The sequence below is a fragment of the Protomyctophum bolini genome (assembly GCF_963924005.1).
Source record: "Protomyctophum bolini genome assembly, chromosome: 5".
Classification (NCBI taxonomy): domain Eukaryota; kingdom Metazoa; phylum Chordata; class Actinopteri; order Myctophiformes; family Myctophidae; genus Protomyctophum; species Protomyctophum bolini.
This window is the reverse complement of record NC_137866.1, coordinates 28657590-28680818: the sequence shown is the minus strand read 5'-3', so window position 1 is coordinate 28680818 and position 23229 is coordinate 28657590. Positions and strand designations below refer to the sequence as shown.

Genomic DNA, 23229 nt, shown 5'->3' with positions numbered 1-23229 from the left:
AGTTTCAAGTACATAACAATAATATTATGAGACTGAATGTACAGTACAGTACCTGCTTTTCCTTGAACCACGTACTTTCTTAAAGGGAAAACCTGAGAGAATATCTGTGTGTGTACGTGCGTGCGGAATGTTTGTATGCATGGGATTTAGAGAGTGCTGTTTTACTGAGATGTAAGAAATTAGTAGGAATTTCACTCACTTAATTCTGTTCTCTCTCGTTTACATAACCAGGGACGTTTTGGCCAGTGGTGTAACTGTAAAGTAATTTAGTCAAGTAGCCTACTGTACTTTTATGTCATTTTACTCCACTACATCTCGGAGGAAAATATTGTGCTTTAACTCCACTAGTGATTTGAAATATTTACTAGTTATGGTAAATTGTTAAGTTGTTACAAAACCACTTCAGAACTATTTACATATAGTCTACGCATCCCAAAGTGACATGTACGTGAGCTTGTAGATCAGCCAATTTCAAATATACAATTTATACATTTGAAAAGGTGTGAAATATGGGACCTTCTGCATAATGAGTAGGCTACTTTCTACTTTTGTACTTTTTACCCGAGTAGATTTTGAATTCCGAACTCGTACTTGAGTATTTCTGCATTGCAGTATTTGATACGGGAACCCCTTTTGGTGTTTTAAGCATTATGTTATACTTTAGCTATTGAAAAATAGCAGATCTACAAGCTCATAGCGTGGCACAGAGTGCCGCGCTACGAGCTTGTAGATCTGCTATTTTTTTTAAATCTTGAAAAGGTGGCGCAAATCTTTGAATATATATTCTTTCAGAGCGAACCTTGTTAACTCAAATATTTGCTTCTGGGGCCGGGGGGGTCCCTGGAACAACATATTTTCTGATGGGGGTCTGCGGCCAAATACAGATAATTCCGGGGGTCCTTGACATAAAAAAGGTTGAGCACCACTGACATAGAAACATGGATTTTTCTGAAAACTGGCAGGGCTGTTTGCCTCTTTTATTATTCCTAGCACTTGCTGAGACTCGTTTCGGGGCTCTGTAACAACTCTCCCGGATAATAATAGAGTGTGTTTAGGACGGTGAACTGAAGACGGAACTGGTCTGTCAACCTGAGGGCGTTCCATCACCATAGTAGCATCACGCTGCTGACGGCTAGACTGATAATCCAACATGTCATCACACGCACACTCACGCTAAACCTCCGATAACAATAGCACATAATAGCTGTTCCACACCTCCGCTCCCACGTATGGCAGTTAAGGTTGTGTTACTGTTGCCTCTGTGTATTCTAGCTACAGTAAAAACCTCCTCTATCTCCACACAACATCTCACAGAGTCACAGTACTGTAGATGAGGAGCAAGACAACAACGCAGCACACTGTGGAAGAGGAGAGCAAAGACCAACAGGTGTGTAGTGTTCATTTGAGTTATCCGTGTCAGTCAACATCATTAAAACCAAGAAAGCATAGCTGTGTCATTTTAGCGTTGGCTAAAAAAGCAGATCTACAACCTTTCAGTGCATCACTTTGCGTCGGGCTACGAGCTTGTACGTCTGCTATGTTTAAGCATTTTCGAAATACAGTATCGCGAAAGTGTGAGAACTACAGTAGATTTAGAAGGCATTAGATTCGGCCTGATGTCAGAAAAATATTTCTGCGAAAATATACTTTCTGACAATTCTAAACTCTATATTCCACTGAAGAGGAGAGGTGATGTGTCGACGTTGTGTGCGCAAAAAGCATGTGTACATTACAGGAAAATCCAGATAAACTTTCCAACAAACTCCGGTAAACTCCCGTAAAGTACCATCACACCTGTATATTACTGTATATGCCTGCTAAACTTGAGGTTTATGGGCAAATGTAGTGCCCATATGCTCTCTCTCCTCTGGCATGTGTAATGTATTAAAGTAAGGTTGGATCAGCCGAGTGACGAGGCTGTCTATTCCTAAAGGCTAAAACTATGGTTCAGGGACACATTTCCGGGTCTCTTATAGCCTTGTTTAACCTAGCCTGATTTAACACACTCCCCCAAAATGCAAATGAAGTCGATTTCCGGGAGGGTGTGGTTTACGAGGGTCGTGAGTAAATATCCTCCTCATATGTCTTCTATTATGATTATTTAAAAAGTTTCAGAAATGTAACGAGTAAAAAAAATGTAGCAGATCTACATCTAATCTCATCCAAGATGTCTATTTTCACTTTTTGAAATGGGGTTTAAAAGTTGTTAATTAATTAATATTATGTATTGACTCTAATAACTCTAACCTCTTCTCTAAGGAATTATGAAAATCGCATCATTCAACGTACAGAGGTTTGGACTGGCAAAGATTTCCGATCCAGATGTTCTGTCAACGTTGGTCAAGGTACTGTAGAATAATCCCGTGCGTGCGTGTGTGCACATGCGTGTGGTAAAGGTGTGCTACACCAGTGGTTTTCAAAGTGTGTGTGTGTGTGTGTGTGGGGTGGGGGGGTCCCCAGCTAAGGTCAAGGGGGTCCCCAGCGAAGCTTGTTAATATAGCATCACTATCATTTTAACCACTTCATCCATTTACACATTGGCTATTCAAAAATAGCAGATCTACTTGTACATATCTCCTTTTTTCTTTTTACATTTTTGACAATTCAAATCTATATCAATATGGGGGTCCTTAATTGGCACGAAATTAGAAAGACACTGTTAGAAACCTAGAGGACATGGACTATGCAGATGACATTGCTTTGTTAGTTAGCACACTGCCACCAGGACATACAAAGCAAGACAGAAGAACTAGTCACATATGGCAACAGATTGGGGTAGAAGGCATGAGGATCTGAAATGCAATATCAATGTTGTCAGTTACAGGGAAGTCAGAGATGAATAGGGTTATCTGGTTGAGTCATCATTATTAGGCAACAGATTGGGGTAGAAGGCATGAGGATCTGAAATGCGATATCAATGTCAGTTACAGGGAAGTCAGAGATGAATAGGGTTATCTGGTTGAGTCATCATTATTAGGCAATGTGTCCATAATCACATGTTTGTCTGCTCGCTCATATGAGTTGTACTGAATCAGATAACATGAGTTAATATATAGAAGTTTATGGGAACGGAATAAGAAATAGACATGGTTCTCAATGTTTCATCTCTGGAACACTAGCATATGTAATGTCAGTTACATAATGGGCTTGATTTAATTTAGTACGCGCGACCGTCATTATTTAATTTCAAGGCTATATATTAGGCTATATTTAAATTTATTTATTTGGATCTAAAGTGTTACCGTATTTTTTTGAAAAAAGTCTCCTGTGGACAGGTGGTGAAACTAGCACATGCTAACACGCTGTCACATCTACAAATTATACTAGGCTACTGTACAATGTCCATATAAAATAAATAAATATAAACATCAGAAGAAAGGTTACAGTACGATCAAACCATGCAGTTACAACTGCTGCACATTAATATTAACACACAGAGGGAACAAATGATAACACATTGAAGACTTACTATACAGAAAGTGACAGATGATTTGAGTTTTTCTTCTCCCCCCTTTAGCTACTCAAGGATGCACGCATTAAGTCTTTTGCAATCGGTCCACGAAGCACACGTTTAATGTGAACATACCCAAAAACACAAGGACAATATTAGTTTGACAGTTATATCCCAAGGCCATGCTTATGTTCCAGTTCCACCAAAGGCTGATGGCACACACACACACACACACACACACACACACACACACACACACACACACACACACACACACACACTACAATGTGTACAGTTTGACTGACTGACGACTCCTCCTTATAGAGGTTAATTGTTATTCCAATGAAGTAGTTTTAAAAAGAGCTCGCTAAACAGGTTACATTACTTTTTCAGAATGGGGGGGGGGGGGGGGGGGGGGGGCAATGGTAATATAGCAACAAGAAACCTATTACTTTTTATACCAAGTCTTCCTTGGGCTACAACCTAGAATTACTATTAGATCATGGAGAGAGGGCCTGACATCTCCTTTAAAATCCTTTTAAAACATAAGAATCACATTCATTAATTTGGTTCAAATCTTTAGCTACGGTAAGCAGGGGCTAAAAAATAAGTTTGGAAACCAGAGAGTCTATTATAGCAATGGTTCCTAAACACTCGGGACCCATTTGTGGGACAGTGGATACATTTACCCTTTAATTTTTCGTTTCCTATTTTTGCTTTCCATTTGGTTTTTAATTAGTATTATTTAAAAACATTTAAAAAAAAAAACATTCACAAAAAAAGCTAAGTTTTCATGAATTCCAAAACAAATTAGATTATTATTTTCAGTAGAAGATATCTTGAATTCTGAAGAAATAACAATAAAAAATAAAAAAATGTATAAGAAGTATTGAATAGCCATTCTAGCAGATCTGATATAATAATAAATAATAATAAAGTTTGCGCCCCGGGCAAATGTCTCATTTCTTTTTTGGGTCTAAAAAGTGGCCTAGCAGCAATGATTACTATCAGAGCTATTTAACGCATACTTGAGTACATTACAGTATCACTTACACATTACAACACCTTTAATGAATGCATGACTATAGTACAGCCCCTCTGGGGTGGTATAGTTACAGTAGGTGTGTCACCTTAAGGTGCATGGCGGGGGTGTTTTGTTTTGGGCGTCGCCCGCCCAGCAGGGAATGCTTTGCACGTTCTTACAATGTTGTCTTGTTATTATGTTGTCATGTAAAGGTGTGAATGATTACCGTTGATGACAACGGTGCCACCACCAGTCGAATTAACAACCAAAGTTGTTCTTGAAGGGGAATACCACTCATTTTACTATCATTGTCATTAATATAATGTATAATATTAAAAAGTCCCCCCATTCTGTGTTGCCTAGAACTGGAGGCCTGAAAAGAAATCAGTAACATTATGACGTTCATCTCAGTGACATCACAAAGATGTAGCCTACTTCATAATGTTACTGACAACAATAGATGCTATCTCTCTCTCCCACTATTTCTGGTTTATTTCCGGTTTCAATTCGGTCTGAGTTTCAGTGGTGGGGACGGAGTAACTATTACATTTACTCCAGTACTGTGTAGCCTATACATACAGTAAGTAGATTTTTTGAGGTATTTTACATTATTGGGAGTATTTCCAAATGTCAATACTTTTACTTTACTACTCCGCTACATCTCAGAGGCAACTATGGTACTTTTACTCCACTTGAAAACCTTAGTTACTTTGATTACAAAACATACATTAACCACTTCAGCCTTCAGCCTATCGTATATACGATCTACAAGCTCACAACGCGACACGTATTGAGCTATTTTCACGTATTGAGCTATTTTCAAAGGATTTATTTTTAAAAGAAACCCTGTTAAATCAGAATCATAATATCAGCTTTTTTGTGCACATCACCCATCATGAACATTCTGCATAATGAGTGCTTTATATTTTGGGTAACAAAAATGTAATAATCCCACACTCCACACAATGGACATTTCTTTCCCCACTGGACCATTCTCACATGTCCCAGGAATGGATGGACCAAAGGAGAAGTTCCCAGTTTCATTACACATTTTTTAGGATTATTTTTTTTTTAAATTATATATATATAATATTTTGCCCTATCTCCCCCATGATATCCATTGCCATGTATTGCTGTACGGTGGCGGTGGCTCAGGGGTGGAGTGGCTGGATGGTAACCGCAAGGTTGCCAGTTCGAACCCGAACTCCCCCAGAGTTAGTGTCGAAATCTCCTTGATTAAGACTCTGAACCCCTAATTGCTCCTGATGTGCTGGTTGGTGCCTTGCATGGTTTCCTCCGCCATCGGTGTGAGTGAATGTAATGCACATAATGCACAATCTATGTAAAGCGCCTTGGATAAAGGCGCTATATAAATGCATCATTTACTTTAATATCATTTTGATGAGAAATATTTATGTAATATAAATTACATCTGGTTAAATATACCCGGGTTTAGTGTCGGTGACAAAAGTTGGGTTTAGGCCTATAGGGTTAAGTAAAATAAAAGGTTCATACTACTTATACCATTGCTGACTTTCATTTGTGTGAATTACAGATTGTGTCTCGCTACGACATCATAGTCATTCTGGAGGTGGTGGACGTGAGTGGAGCATCGGTCGACCGCTTCCTCCAAGAACTCAACAGGTGATCTTATACATCTTATCATCAAAGCACATACAAGCAGCCCTCTTCTGGGACAAACATTCAGCAAAAATATAGCCGATCATCTTACATTTAGGAGAAGAGAGACCCGCACACTGCCACTACCGCTGGTTCAAGAGCGTTTAAAAAATATATACGAGCAACGTTTCGGGCGTGAGACCTTCCTCAGCTCCTTCCTACACACCTGCTCTAAAAGGAAACGGGTTTGCAGAAGTCTTCTCTTCATAACTTTTCCTACATTAAAAATAAATTATATATTTTAGAGTGTAGTGAAAGCTATTTTTACTAGTTTGCGTCCTGGGCAAACGTATAATGGCTTTGGCTCTCGACCTGAAAGGTTTGGGAACCACTGATCTAGGGTGTATCTGATCTAATCTTTAGTGTGATTCATTATATATTCCATTGTCAGTCACACATTCTGTGTCTATATGTTTTCTATGTTCTTTTTTTCTCTCTTCTATTTCACAGTGTCAACACGACCCACCACTACACTATTAAAATCAGCGTGCGCCTGGGAAGGTCCAGATACAAGGAGCAGTTCTTATTTTTATACAGGTGAAGTATATTAGGCTACTTAGAATTTAATACCACATACAATATTATTCCGGATAAGCAGCTGAAGATGGATGGATGGATGGATACAATATTATTATTATATCTATCATGGCCTGGCCCAGCCTGTATGATTTATGGTCTAGACTCTAGAGGGGCGGCTGCTGGTCGAAAACAGGCGGTGGGATCCTATTTGTTCACCAATCTGACTTTTCAGCAGCTTATTGGTCAGGCGTGGAAGACCAGTTGGGTTTTCAGCAGCTTATTGGTCAGGCGTGGAAGGCCAGTTGGGTATAGGGCATTGGTTCTCAAAGTTGGCCTCATGCATCGTGTCACTGTGTCTCCATCAGGGATGACGTGGTGAATCATTAGCATCATGCAGTGTGTCACTGTGTCTCCATCAGGGATGACATGGTGAATCATTAGCATCATGCAGTGTGTCACTGTGTCTCCATCAGGGATGATGTGGTGAATCATTAGCATCATGCAGTGTGTCACTGTGTCTCCATCAGGGATGACGTGGTGAATCATTAGCATCATGCAGTGTGTCACTGTGTCTCCATCAGGGATGATGTGGTGAATCATTAGCATCATGCAGTGTGTCACTGTGTCTCCATCAGGGATGATGTGGTGAATCATTAGCATCATGCAGTGTGTCACTGTGTCTCCATCAGGGATGACGTGGTGAATCATTAGCATCATGCAGTGTGTCACTGTGTCTCCATCAGGGATGACATGGTGGATCATTAGCATCATGCAGTGTGTCACTGTGTCTCCATCAGGGATGACATGGTGGATCATTAGCATCATGCAGTGTGTCACTGTGTCTCCATCAGGGACGATGTGGTGGATCTTCACGACTGCTATCAGTACGAGGACAACCAGGTGGACGACATGGATGTTTTCTCCAGAGAGCCGTACATCCTTCACTTCAAACCACACAACACTGGTATACGTCACATTCAAACCACACAACACTGTTATACGTCACGTTCAAACCACACAACACTGTTATACGTCACGTTCAAACCACACAACACTGTTATACGTCACGTTCAAACCACACAACACTGGTATACAGTACATCATGTTCAAACCACACAGCACTGGTATACGTCACATTCAAACCACACAACACTGGTATACATCACGTTCAAACCACACAGCACTGGTATACGTCACGTTCAGACCACACAACACTGGTATACGTCACGTTCAGACCAAGCAACACTAGTTGGCATACATTCTGTTGAAAACACACAACAGAGTAAAGACAGAGTTGCGAGTCTTACGACAACTCTGTTCACTTCATGGGGCCAGTCCAATGCGGACCCATCTTCTACATAGACTTCTATTTGGTGAATAGGGACACCAGAAGTTTACGGAATGCATTTGAGTCTATGGCCTCGCGTGAGTACATGAACCACGTGACCGGGCTGTTTTCTGCCCCCTCAATGTCGTAACTCTGTCTATATGGCCCTGATCGGATGTAGGTTAACTGTGTGTAAATTACAATCTGGATAAACCGGTCTATAAAATGTCTTAAGATGATAATATCTCGTCCGGCCGTCAAAACATAACAAACTCATGATCAGGCACCTGACAACGGAAACAATAAAAGGAGCCCTTTTGTTTGCCGAAGACTTTGTGAAGCATGATCCTAGGATTAATGTTAGGCTTAGAGTATACACACAAATTACAGAGCGCACGCGACTACACAAGACTAATAATAATATGCCCGTTGCACCTCCCCCTTATGTTTTTCTGCAGAAAGCATTACATCATAGTTTCATACTATACTTTCATACTATGGAAGGCAGAGTTCAGCTTGTATAAATTGGGGTGGTTTTGTCTCCCTGTTTTTCTATTGAGACATTTAGGTTGTGTTGAAGGTCATCATGTCTCACCTAGACACTGCAGGATCTGACGCACATTCTTATATTCTTCTAATCTAAAACGAGTATTTCTGTTCCAGTGCTGAAAGACATCATCCTGATCCCGGTTCACACCAAACCACATGACTCTGAGAAAGAACTGGACGAACTCTATGAGGTCTTCCTGCTGGTCAGAGACAAATGGAAAACCGACGTGAGTCTTGCAAAATATTAATCTCTCTCTAGGTCGTCCTCAGACGAGCCCTCCATCATCGCTTCCACTCATCCCAGTTCTCCGTACATACGGCCAGTTCGTTGGTACTTTGCACTCCTGCGTTGTTCTTGAGTACATCCACGTATGTTAGTGAGAGGGACGTCCTCGTGACTGGTGCACACGTGTTGGTTCCCAGAGCACCAGTTTGCTGGCTGGTAGTTCTTGATGTCTTTGGCAGTGTCCCCCCTGCTATATAGTCTCATTCTCTCTCTACGTCGTCCTCAGACGAGCCCTCCATCGTCGTCTCCAGTCATCTCGGTTCTCCATACATCTGGCCAGCTCCTTTGTGCTTTCCGCACCAGTATCTTTCTTTAGTACGTCCACGTAAGTAGGTGTGGGACGTCCTCTCGATCGATGCCCGTGTGTTGGTTCCCACAGTACAAGCTTTTTGGCCGGGAGTTCTTGATGTCGGTGGCAGTGGCCAGCTAGTCTCCTTACTGCTATCTTCTCCGTTACACTTGGTAATGCCCCGTACAGACGCTTGTTGGTGATGTGCTCATCCTGGTTGATGGTAAGTACCACACGTAACATTCTGGTGTAGCACCCGTCCAGGGATTTCTGTAGGGCTTGTGTAAGTGTCCAGCATTCACAGCCGTAGAGGAGGACGGACTCCACGGTAGCAGAGAAGAAACTGATCTTGATGTGTCGGGGGAGGTTGGATTTCCACACACTGGTCATACCGTTAAGAGCTCGCCAGGCAAGTGCCTTCCTCACTTTAAGGTCCTTCTCTGTGGAGTCGACCCATGCGCCCAGGTATTTGAAGTCACCGACCTCCTTTAGGACAGTACCCTCTATTGTCGTTAGGGGCAGATTCTCCTGGCTGCCATTTTCTGGCTCACCCTTGGTATTCCCTCATACAGAGTCTTGTTAGTAACATTTTATTGTTACTAATTGTTACTATTGCTGACTTTAAGTTATTTTTTACAATAGTTACTTATTTAATTACATTTTTTTATTATTTTATTATGAATTACTGCTGCAAAAAAAAGAAAACGAAAAAGAAATACGTAGGTCTTGAGCTGTGCTTTAAAGAGGCTGCCTGTCTAAGGTGTAATGCGACGTTTATTCCAAGAAAACTCCTATAATGTGAATCAGATATCACTTATCACCAGCAGCAGAGGAAGTTTACACTAACTATAACTACAGCAATCACTACTGCACTGCATCACTATGTTCAAGGTTCACGGTGGTTGTTATCCTTGCATCTCATGTACATAATGATAAAAAACACATTTAGATTTTCACACTAAGTCAGCGGTTAATTCCCAAACCTTTTCATGTCAAGGACCCCCAAAATGATACTTATTAGGCTACGTACCTCCCATTTAAAAAGATATGCCAAGGACCCCCATAAGAGAATATTTTCACTGGTTTGACCTGAATTAGGCTATACGACCCCCTATTTAATGGCATTTCTATCTCTGGGACCCCCAATACATATTGTAAAATCAAAGTTAATTTAACTGTTAGAGTGTACAAATGGAACCAAATGGACCCATTAGGGTCCATTCGGTACCATTTATACACTCTCTGAGTTACAGACTCATAAGGGTCCATTTGGTTCCTAACTATCATTTAGCTTGGGACCCCCTTTGGAACTCCCTCAAGGAGCCCCGACCCCACTTTGGGAAAGCACTGCTGTAAGTTAACTCGGGGACATTTCAAACCCAGATAATAACCGGTATTTATGTACTGTATGTGTGGATCTTAATGAATTAATATAGCGCTTTTCCAAGTGCTCAAAGCGCTTTACAATGGTTCATTCATTCATACATTACATCTTATCTCTCTCTCTCCGCTATTCTAGAACATAATGATCCTGGGAGACTTCAACGCAGACGGGGCGTACGTCTCAGACGAGGAGATGAAAGAGATCCGCATCCGCAGCGACAAGAACTTCCACTGGCTGATCGGAGACGATGTGGACACCACCGCCCGCACGGCGAACGAGCACACCTACGACAGGCATGTGCACTTATACTCTACTGCTGGTACAACCTTACGACACAGGCATGCATGTGTACTTTATACTCTACTGCTGGTACACAACCTTATACGACAGACATGCAGATCATGTGTACTTCTTGTGGCATCCATTCGCGCCCCAAGGGTCGGAAAAGAAGATTGTTTTTGGTTTGCCTCGAGTCTTGAATTTAAGCTGGGTGGAAGAAAGTACTCACATTTTTTAATTTTAGTGAAATTAGTAATACCACACAATATACACACATACTATGGCATCAAGTTGTACTTAAAAAGACCAAAAGTACTACTACTACAACTACTACTACTACTACTACTAATACTAATAATGTGTGTCTCCCTGGTAGGATTGTGGTGTATGGACAGGACATGTTGGAAGCCATTGTTCCAGACTCAGCAAAGCCTTTCAATTTCCAAAAAGCGTTCAAACTGACAGAACGAGAGGTACATTTCTCATTATATTCTATGATATGACTGACTGACTGACTGACTGCACACTCCTTGGGTGTCTCACTGAGCTGAGTATTGAGTTTGACCACATGAATCCTGCAGTTTCCCCATTTGTACACTCTCAGAGTTAAAGACCCCAAAGGGTCCATTTCATAGAGTATTAAAAGGATAGAGACTAAACTAGCGCGAAGCTCCGCCCCCTCCGCTATTCATGTCAGTGGAAGTTGCTCAGTGGCGTTTTGAAGCACCCGGAAGGCTGCCGGAAGTACCGTCTATTTCGCTGATTCAGCATTTCACTTTCACCAAATTTTGGTGTCCAAATGCGGAAGTGCACCCAGAGTGCACCTGGGCTTTACATTGGGCGCTCGGTTGCACGGGGTTTCCTCGTCAAGAATCCACGGGTCCGCCTGCAGTCCTTCCTCTTACCACTAGGGCCCAGCGCTTCAACATTGGAGTGCATAGCTGGCCCCTTGGTCCATTTGGTTCCAAACTGTCATTTAGTTGGGTACCCCCTGGAACTCCCTCAAGGACCCCTGGGGGTCCCCGGACCCCACTTTAGGAACTACTGGAATAGATAACACTTGGCCTGACAAATAAAAAGATGGACAGGAGAGGTCGGTCCCTATCCCCTTCAAATCATCTTTTTATATAATTCACTAAGAAATGTTGATATAATGTTGACCTCTTGAACCATATATATGCTGTACTGCTAAAAATGCAACACTATTATGCAAGCTCACACCGCATTGCAAATTGTGACAGTTGTGAGCTTATATATCTGTTTTCCATGTCTTTTTTTCACCACATATTTGCCTGTTATTATGACGTGGCCAGAATATGGATGCCAGCCAGCTAGGGTTCATGTGGTTAATATTAGTTCTGTTCCAGTTATAAAACGAGCAACTTTATGTCAACGTTTCGTTGTATGTGTCATACAGTGACATGCAGTGACAATAAAGATCTTATCTTGTCTTATCTTAACAGCACATTCCCCACACATTTAAATTCTATGGGTTATTGCATTGGCTTGTAGAACTACCCTGCATAGATTGATTGATTGATTGATTGATTGAATACTTTATGAACAGTTTGCAAAATACCACAGCGGTACAATAATGCTAAAAAGCCATATAAAAGGCTTGTTTCCATTGTGATCCATTCCTCATTTACACTGATAATTTGTTTTGCCCATACTTACAGGCTCTGAAAGTGAGTGACCACTACCCGGTGGAGGTGGAGTTACGCCTTGCTGCTCAGCCAGAACACACACCACCATCACCTCTGACACACTGTACTGACACTGAAGGTATAACGCCATAATAATGTACCTGTAGCAGTACAGGTTCAAGAATGTCCACCCATCATACACATGTCTGATATTTGTTTTATTTGACATGTGACTTTCAACTCCTCCAGTCAGTTGACTGGATGGACCCCCATTTGAAAAACATATGCCAAGGACCCTCATAAGAGAAGGACAACCAGTTTGACATGCATTAGTCTACAGACCCCCATTTAATGGCATTTCTATCTCTGGGACCCCCAAGTTATATTGTAAAATCAATGTTAATTTGATTGAGAGTGTACAAATGTAACCAAATATTTGGTTCCATTTGTACACTCTCAGAGTTACAGCCCCATAAGGGTCCATTTGGTTCCAAACTATCATTTAGCTGGGGACCCCCTGTAACTCCCTCAAGGACCCCTGGGGGTCCCCGGACCCCACTTTGGGAACCACTGTTGTATACCCTTACATTTCCTATTATGCTACTGTGATATTTTATAAGGTGGGCAAATAAGCTTCGTCTTCAGCCCATATACCATTTCATACAAATGTTTTATGTTTAACCCATTACGGACAGGAACACCTTTTTGGTTTTTATATTTTTGGGTTGTTTCTCTGTACAGTTTTTCAGAAAAAGTAGGTCGGGACTTAGAATGCGTTTTAAAAAAAACGTCCTCAGGTCTAAACGGGTTAAAAATGACAGAAATAAATAAACTAAAACTAAAAAGAGTTGAATCATTTTTACGCCACCATCACAAAGATAGCCTCTGGTCATACAGTACAGTATGCACAGTGCAGCGTAATGGAAGAGCAGCAAGAGTCTCAGCTGAGAAGGAATGCTAAGAATTTGACGTTTTATCGTAAATCAATTTAACTGCTTCAGTTTAACTCTTATAAGAAATGGGGAGAAATGGGAAGTAGAAAACAAAGGACGATTAAAGTTCAAAGACGTGTTGTATAAGTGCTCCTCTCTCATACATAAATACCTTTCTATAATGTTATGTTTCTATAACTGAATAACATGTTTTCAGTTATAGAAACATCTTCAAGATTTGTATGATATGACTTGTGCACAGAAGGTAAAGAAGTGTAAAACCTATTCGGGCTTCCTTCAGGCAACATAGCATATACAATAGGTACATATAATAATAATAATAATAAGAAGAAAAATGCATAACAAAATGTACAATGTACATAAGCTTGACCTATTAAAAAAATCAGCATTTATCAGTACCTATAAACTATACTAACTGCAACAGTATACCTTCTATATAAGAGTTTAGGTATATTTTAGGCTGGTTATCGTTTTCTTCTGTCATGGTTTATTTGTATTCTTGTCAGATCGTGGTTATACTACGAGGGAAGCTTTTGCCCTGAGACTGCTTCGCAGCAGCATTTGAAATAGACAAACAGTCTATGTTTGAGGCGTTGCTATAGCTGACACAGCTTTCATCGGATATAACTTGGATTAGAGGGGCACTTGGCTGTATGTGTATGCACAGCTTGTGGTTGAGGACGGTACAGTGACCATACCAGGCAGTGAAGCGGCCAGTCAGGTTGCTCTCAATTCAATTCAAAGGAGCTTTATTGGCATGAGAAAACATACGTCAAAGCAAGTGTCAAAATATAATAAGAGTTGAAAATGGGGAAAGTACTGGAATATACAGTTGGAGGGGGTACAGCAAACGGAGCCATGTCACATTGCGTCGTCACAGGCTCATTGATTCTTGACCTGCCGAATGCGAACGAAAATAAAACGTTTGCTCTCGGTGACACCTGTAGAAATGACTTTGGGGCCCGTACTGTGCGTGGCAGCCTTCTGTAGTTGTCTGAGAAGGTAGAGGCGTTACTGTGACTTCTTCACTCTACCCACTCTGTCTGCACATGCCAGGTGAGATCAGTGATGTTCACCCCCAGGACTGTGAACTCTCTGACACTCTCCAATGCACCACCACCGATTTGGATGAGAGAGTGTTCTCTTGTCGAGGCCTCCTGTAGTCGAAGATTAGCTCTTTGGTGTAGTTTAGTCAACGTTGAGAGGCAGGTTGTTCTTAGCCTCGCATAGCGATACTAATATCACTGCGTGGATATCAGTCTCGTCCCTCTCAGCGTTAGATTTCCTTTCTGCAATGTCCCGTCCCATATTTGCATACTGGGCCCTGGTTGGTTATAGCCTGGTTCCAGACGAATCTGGTTGGCTCGTTGTCACCACTTTGGCCGTAAAGTCCTCCCTCAATTGAGAGGGGCCAGACTTAATCTGCCTGGGTCGATATGCATGGCAAAGGCAGGTGAAGGCTGCCTATGCAAGGCTTAGGCTATAGGTTGTTCTCCTGGCAGCATTGTGCCAGGTTCTCCACTTCTCTCCTCAAGGCTGTTACATCATTGCGATCAGGCCTATATATCACTGTGGTGTCGTCCATAAAGTAGATTTGGTTGGAACTGTGCATGACCACACAGTCGTATTGTACAGGGAGTAGAGAAGAGGGCTCCTGTACGTGCTAACGGTCAGTCTGTGTTTCCATCCACACCACATGGCATAGTTCTGACCGAAACTCATGGCTGGGGTTTGGCCTTTAGGCTATAGAGAGCTTGTGGTGTCTAGTTTTAGGGGGATTATGGTGTCAAACACTGTCATATGTACTCTATAAAAGTCGTCCAACTTTTTTTACTCAGGTCACACCTGCAAATACAATTCACCCCTGAATGACATTACGTCCTTCACATTGCGGTACGTAAATATGTAGATTGAGAATAGCAGTTTCCATTACGACAGCTTGAAAATAACTTCATATATTTAACCACTTGAAACCCAGCATCCCTATTCTGTAGAGAGTATATATTCACCCAAACATAGCAGATCGGCAACGTTTTGCAGAGGAGGTTTGGTGGTCTGCCTTAAGAAGTATAGAGGGGTCTAAGTGGTTAAACTGAAGTGATGTTGATAAATTCCAGATATGAGCCCCTGGTCCAGTGCATTATAGTCTCTCTCATTACTCTGTCCGGTACATTACTTTAAAATGGCACAAAGTGCACAAGAGAAGCTGAGACACTTCCCAGCCTGGAGAATAGACTTTCACCAACACAAAATGGGCTTAATTAGAAGAGTAGTTTTGTTTATTTTCGGTAAAAAGTTGGACCACTCGCACAGCAGTGAAATTTACCCGTGTGCGCAGAGGCTTTCCAGTCAGGGCGTTTGTCAGGGATGTCGTCACGCCTACCTAGTTGTGACGTCATCCCCTCCTTATATAAGGCATCCACGCCAGCACCAGTCTCTGTCCGATTATTAATTGTCAACCTTGTCTGTATGAGATTCTAAACCAAACCTGCAATTTAAGCATTCTTAACTTGCTCCCAAAACTGAAGAACATCAAGACCTAACTCCTTGATAAGCTGTTAAGGTCAGCACTTTCTGCTCTTGCGACCAAGACCTTCTCCATCCTTACAGCGTTAGTGATAGAGACTCGCTAACGCACATGTAAACTGGACCAGAGCTAGGGTGCCACAGCGCCCACTTTGACAAACAGTGGTCTATAAACAGCATACTCACATAGGACTCGTCTCTCTCCAGGTGAGAGAGGGTGGTGTGCAGTGCTGTAGCGATGGTGTCGTCCCTGGAGTGGTTTTGTCAGGGGGTGTTCGGGTGTAGTGTGAGTGGCAACCTGATCTGATTTCTGTTTGTGGTATCACGTTCAACTCGTCTTTACTTTGTGTGTGGCCTGAAAAACATTGAAGACTATATAGACTATAAACTATAGATTATTTTGTCTGCTAGTTCTATTATACTCTCAGTCAAATGTAGTTGAAGTAAAAGTATTGAGTAAAATAATAATACCCTTGAGATGAACCACCTTAGCCCTATACTCTACAGCTACTGTATACTTTGTCATGTGACGAATGAATGGCAAAAATAGTGGATCTACAAGCTCACAAACATGTTGTGAGACAAGCTCACAAACATGTTGTGAGACAAGCTCACAAACATGTTGTGAGACAAGCTCACAAACATGTTGTGAGACAAGCTCACAAACATGTTGTGAGACAAGCTCACAAACATGTTGTGAGACTGTAGAACTGATATTTTTTCGCAGGTTTTGGAATTTTTTGAATATTAAAAAAATAAGAAAAAAAACGTCCACCTACTGTATGACGACAAGGAACGGCAGGTTTTAAGTGGTTAAATAATAATATACTTCCTGTGTGTGTGTGTGTGTGTGTGTGTGTGTGTGTGTGTGTGTGTGTGTGTGTGTGTGTGTACGTACGTGATCTCCAGCAGAGAGCTTACAGATGGAAGTGCTGAAACTTCAAAAGGGAAACCTTCTGTTGGAACGAGAGAAACTTCACCTGCAGATCATCCTGTTGAAGCACAAGGTCACCTCGTTGAAGCTGACCAATGAATGTTAGATTATATGAAGTTGTCTGAATCTTAGATTATATGAATTTGTCAGAATGTTTTATATATGAAACTGTTCAATGAATGTTAGATCCTGCTGAAGCACAAGGTCACCTCGTTCAAGCTGTCCAATGAATGTTAGATTATATGAAGTTGTCTGATCTTAGATTATATGAAATTGTCAGAATCTTATATACGGTATATGAAACTGTTCAATGAATGTTAGATTATATGAAGCTGTCTGAATCATAGATTATATATGAAGCTAATGATTGGTTACGTCTAATGAATGTTACATTATATGGTTTGTTGCTGAAAATAAACAAGTTCATAAACTACTCGAGATATTCCTTTCTCTACATCACATGGTTGCCTCATTAAAGCGGTCTAATTTATTTTATATTATGTGCGGCTCTCGTATTATTCTGATGTTCTAATTAATGCTCCTATGTTCACATTAAATTAATAGATAAAGTAAAATCTCACAACAAGCAGTTGAAGAAATCACAGATTGAGGAACATATAAATATATAAATGAACATATATCCTAAATCCATATTTATTCAGCATTTGAGCCACAGAACACCAGTTGATGTCATTTAGCCTCTCAGACCCAAAACATAGAATATGTTGTTCTCATTGGATAAGACTTGGTCCACATTTCCATGCTGTATTGATGTGGTACCATTAGGACAAACGTCAATCAAAATAAAACTTCTAACTCTTGAGAGAGTAAAATAAAATCCAAACGGACCCTTACGCTCTCAAGAGTTAAAGATCTATAAGGCTCCATTTGGTTACCAACTCTCCATCATTTACCTGGGGACCACCAAGCCCCTCGGGGACCACTGGTTGAAAACCACTGTCCTAGAAAACCATTAGGATTTTATGGAAGATGCTTCTGAACATTCTATTCTGCTACTTTGACCAACTCAAACACTCCTCGATTCTATCGCTATAGTTTGACCACTTCGAATACCCTTTAATCTTAAGGTAGCTAATAAGCTGTGACGTGCTGAGGGTTTGTAGTGTTCACAAAGAAGGAACAAGTTTTACCAACCTTCCTGAACGTCCTGCCCTCACATCTTGTCCTCAAATGTTCCTGTGTTCACAGAGGCACACTGCATACAGACCACCTCCTTTCACCACCTGTGCGTAACATAATGAGCAGTGAACAATTAACTCGACACCTAAAATGCAAGTAATAAATATTGTTAAATGCTTCGGTCGCGGTATGAGCTTGCCACCATTGGTGAATGTGGGAAGTGAGGACGCTGACGTTGACTTTTCGCCGCTTCACGTCACCTCCCAATTAATGAATGAATGGACTGTTGTAAAGTGCTTTGAGCACTTGGAGCACATTATTCTTATAAGCGAGAGGTTCTAAAGCACTACTGAAATAATAATTAACCCAGGTTTCGACTTGTTTGAGGAATTTCTGGTTACAAATCAAATTAGGCCTATACATAAAAATGTATAGCTTTCCAATGTAATGATCAAAACCCCACGTACAACCAGCGCCTCCGGCCTCATTTTAAATAACATGGGCATGAAGAAGGTGAAAATACTTATCCATTAAAAAAACTGAGGCGAGGTGCTGGAGCTGAATCATGCAAGTATGTGAGAAAAGCAGCATCTGCACTCTCAATTCTCATAAGCTATTTCATAATAATTTCATATTTATTTCAGGCTACTGTTGTAGACCTTCAGGCATAATGGGTGCAGAAACATTATAGTTCAATTACAATATTTCAAAGCAACTAGACCCATTTAAAAAACATGTTAATGTCACCCAAAGATATGTATTATTAGGCCATGGACCCATTTGCAAATGTTTTACCACGGCACCCCATAAACAGTTTTGTTATGGACTACAGAATTTCGTGGAGAAGTTTTGCAGACCTCATTGTGATAATATCACAATGAGGTCTGCAGGTCTGCAGAACTTCTCCACGAAATTCTGTTCCATGTTGTATGATGATGTCTACTGCCTGACATCTGCATCATTGCATATCAGTTTATATATTTTTATCTAATGACGTAGTCCACTAAATCTAGGACTACAATTCCCTTGACGTCTGTAGTCACTATGAAATGTTTTGACATATTGGTACACTACTCGGCCAAACATTTCATAGTGACTAGAAGTGATGTTTGAACCCTGCTGCATTCACTTTATCCCTGAAGGAAGGAAATGGCCAAAAGCTTACAGTAAAACCAGGTTTTAGCTTTTTCACTTAACCCAGAACACGATGCAATATGACCATTTCACATTTTGGTTATTCGTTAATCATTTTTTCATAGTATTGTAAATTTGTCTGGCACTAAATGTTTCAATGAATTTAATACTCAGGACCCCAATGGAAACAAGCCATAGTGCTTTCTTGGGTTCCATCCTTTTAGCATTGAATTTGTATTACACTGTACACTTTTTTTCGAGAGTAAATTTCACCCATGTTTAGTGTGTGAGAGAGAAAATATCCCATACACTCACATGGCTTAGGAATTGGTGGACCAGAGGAGATTTAAGTTAATTTCTTTTTTTGGAATATTTAAAAAAAAATATGCACGTTTTTCATCGATTCTGCCCCCCATGAAATCTATTTTTTGTGAACAGTCATGATGAGCAGCTCAAGTTGCCATGTATTGCTGTACTAAAATATTTATGGATAATTTTACATTGGGTAAAATATAAGTGTTTAGTGATGGTGCAACAAAAAATGTTTAGTGTAAAAAATAAAAATCTGATGTGTTGAATTGCACTCATTTGTGGTCACCCAACCCTAAAACACATCGACTTTAATCCGGATAGCAACATGGAAAAGAAAATACATTTTACAATTGTTACAGTTCAACAACATCTTTATTCAATATAACAATGTTAAAAGTTAAGCATTTGGGGAGCATTCTACATTAGATTCATGAGGCATTAGTCTTCTTTCTCCCTCCTCTCCTGGGCTTCTCTGCCGGTGGTTCAGTGACCACCTTCTTGGCGAGAGGCAGGCGAGCCTTTTTCCCCCTTCCCCTAGTCTTCAGAGAGGGCGTGGAAGAGCAACCAGGAGGCCCTGGATTTTCCATTTCCTGCTTAATAATCTCTCCCCTCCCTCCCCTGGACTTTTCTGCCGGTGGTTCAGCGACAACCTCTTTCTCATCTGGCCGAGTTTCCTCTGACAGAGGCAGTCTAGCCTTGCTCCCTCTTCCCGTCGTTGTCAGAATGGGCGTGGAAGAGCAAACAGGAGTCCCTGGACTTTCCATTTCCTGCTTAATAATCTCTCTCCTCCCTCCCCTGGACTTTTCTGCCGGTGGTTCAGCGACAACCTCTTTATTCTCATCTGGCCGAGTTTCCTCGGACAGAGGCAGTCTAGCCTTGCTCCCTCTTCCCGTCGTTGGACTTTCCATTTCCTGCTTAATAATCTCTCTCCTCCCTCCCCTGGGCTTCTGGGCCGGGGTGACGACGGACTCCTCATCGGTCACCCGTCCAGGGTCCTCCACAGCCTCTGACCTGGGACGTTTCCCCTTCCTCCTCCTCGTACCGCGGACAACCGGAGACTCCGTCTCCTCGATGGCAGAGTAGGTGGAGGCAGACGGAGCAGCATGCTCTGGGACCGGTTGCGGTATGTCCAGTTCTTTGGCAAGCACTCTTGCCTTTGCCCTGCTGGCTCGCGTTTGGAGTTTCTCTTTGGCGCCCACCTCGGACCCGGGCAGTTTGCCCATCCTCCTCCTCCTGCCTTCGATGACTGGCAGGACCATCTCACCTGCCGAGGAGGTGGAGGCAGACGGAGCATCTTGGATAATATGCTCGTCCGGTTTGGGTTTCTCCAGCGCTTTGGCGAGTGCTTTGGCTCTGCCGCCCGATCGTGTTTGGGGTTTCTTGGAGGCGACAGCGAGCCGCCCAGACGGAACCCCCTCCGTCGGTTCAGGAGGCGCCAGAGTCCTAGAGAGGAAATCATAGATGACGTTAACCGCCATACAAATAATTGTAATGGAATAATAAGATTTGATTGCGTTTTTCCAAAATGTACATTTCAGGAAATTAAGAAAACCTTCTTTTTAAAACAAAGCAATACAGCCTCATCAAAGTTGGTGTTGTAACTTTATATATTGTCAATTACTTCCATGAGGGGGGGGAGGTGGTGGAGTTAGTTGCTTTAGCAGACATTTTGAGGGTCCAGTTGAGTTAAGAGGTTTTGTCCAAACCTCAAATGGAGTCATGAGGTATCCTCCCGACAGAAACTAAAAATGACATTTCCATTTGCCACTCAGGCTTTGTAAACATTTACACAGGGTAGTCATGATAATCACTGACAACGTTCACCACCAATAATAAAAAAATAATCTATGGCAATAAGTTACAATGTAAGCTGAAATTGGCCACATACAATTGTATACTTTCAAAAGTACAACATTTAAGTAAAGGCTGACCTACAAGCTCACAACAATTCGACACGGAAGCTTGTAGATCAGCCATTTCCATCAGTTCTGAAAATGTCAGAACATTTTTCAACACGCTCACTTGAAAACGGAAATGAATGGAAACCATTCTTCAGCTGAAATAATTGCCAGTAGGGAGATTTTGTAATAATGCGACAGGCTTACGTCTTCCGCTCTCTCCTGAGCGTTGGTGGCGGGACGACGGCCGTCTCCTGCTGCGACTGTGGAAGCTCAGCTTTCCTGGGCCTCCCCCTCCCCCTCTTCGGCGCTGGCAACGGGGCTGTCACCATCACACAATTAAGCTCAGCTTTCCTGGGCCTCCCCCTCTTCGGCGCTGGCAACGGGGCTGTCACCATCACACAATTAAGCTCAGCTTTCCTGGGCCTCCCCCTCCCCCTCGCTGGCAACGGGGCTTTCACCATCACACAATTAAGTTGACCATTAATTATAACTAATTGCGATTAACGATAAAATGCATTAGACATTGGAACGTTACAATTTGTATTTCAGGCTTCATGCCTGAAGAAGGTCAGTAGAGAGGGCTTTAATTACATTATTATTATGAAAAAATGCCCTAGACACATGTTTCACAGATTTTATTTGCCAAATAGGTACTGTATCGATTTTAAATCATGTCGTCATAATGAACCAATATCGACCATGTATCGTGATACATATCGTATCGCTGTTAAAATATAATAAGTATATCGTTACACCCCTAACAAATCTTAAAATACAAAGAAGTCACTGACATTGTTGCCTACCTGGCAACTGCATCTCCTCTTCTGTGTAGTTTGTGGGGAACGTGTCAATCGTGGTGGACGAACAAGCGGGTTGCGCAGCGACTGCGACACCTCGTTTGGGGAGTGTTTTTTGGGGAACCTCGGACGAGTCGGGAGGCCCTGAAGTCTTGACGTCCTCCTTCGAGTTCCTCCCTAGTCTTCTGGGCTTCTCAGCAGGGGTGGCGACATCCAGGGTCTCCGCTTCTGCAACGACCCTTCCCACTTTGGCCCTGGTGGTCACCCTGGGCTTCGCTGTGGCGACGAGCGCCTTGTCCTGGACCCGCGACTCAGGGGGCACTGGAGCCACGATTTGTCCCGTTGCCTTCCTCCTTCCGCGCTTTGCAGCTGGGGCGACGGAGGCCTCCTCGCATGTATCTTGAATCTTAACGTCCTCGGGCAGAGGCGACTTGGCCTTCCTGCCTCTCTTTTTCGGCAGGACCGGCATCTCCGTGGCAGTGGAAGAAGCACTGGCACCCGGAGCATCAGCCGATTTCTCCTCTCGGGCACGCGCCCCTTCCTCCACCACGTCTGAGGGGAGCCACTCGTCTTTGGCTCGCTTCGTTTGCCTTTCTGCACGGTGACGACGAGTTCCGTCCTGGACGTCAGCAGATTCAGGAGGCGCTGGACTCGGGAGGACTTCCCTCTTCCTCTCGCCTCTCTTGGGCCTTGCGGGCGGTGCGATGACCTGGATTGGCAACCAGTAAACACAGGAACGGGCCACTGTGCGACTTATGAACGGTTCAGCGACGACCCACTCCTCGTTTCTGTCTCTCTGCTGGGTTTGGTCCCGCTCTACCTCGGCTGAGGTGAGGAGGCTGACCAGGCCCCATGACTGAGGGGAGGGAAGCTCCACAGGCCGCAGATAATTGAAGTTTCGGCAGAACTGGTCTGCCGTCACGCACTCACGCTGGAAGTGGGACCGGGTGCCGTCGGTCAGGTCCTCAGCCACGTTGTGGGAGCCTTCGAAAGGATCCAGCAGGATCATGCAGGGCACCAGTTTTGGAGTCTCCCGACGACCGAGGAAGGAGGCGGTGGGGAGCGCACGGCCCTCCCTCAGGGATACGACTCTGCTGT

At 42.6% G+C, this 23229-nt stretch overlaps 1 protein-coding gene across 4 annotated transcripts; it reads left to right on the top strand.

The window, feature by feature from the left end:
* Positions 1-1151: 1151 nt before the first annotated feature.
* LOC308316045 (deoxyribonuclease-1-like) lies at positions 1152-17272 on the top strand. 4 transcript variants are annotated; one of them, XR_013964109.1, is made up of 11 exons: positions 1152-1387; positions 2260-2345; positions 6031-6119; positions 6606-6692; positions 7526-7638; positions 8665-8777; positions 10645-10802; positions 11165-11261; positions 12468-12573; positions 16121-16199; positions 16826-16966. XR_013964109.1 is itself a non-coding variant. In XM_080764391.1 (10 exons), the coding sequence occupies exons 2-10, from the start codon at positions 2265-2267 to the stop codon at positions 16951-16953; spliced, it is 972 nt and encodes a 323-aa protein (XP_080620517.1). In that variant the 5' UTR covers positions 1152-1387; positions 2260-2264; the 3' UTR covers positions 16954-17272. The 4 variants fall into 4 exon arrangements, 2 of the variants coding, with proteins under 2 accessions (XP_080620517.1, XP_080620516.1); XR_013964110.1 differs by having other exon boundaries at positions 16823-16963; XM_080764391.1 differs by lacking the exon at positions 16121-16199 and having other exon boundaries at positions 16826-17272.
* Positions 17273-23229: the final 5957 nt, after the last annotated feature.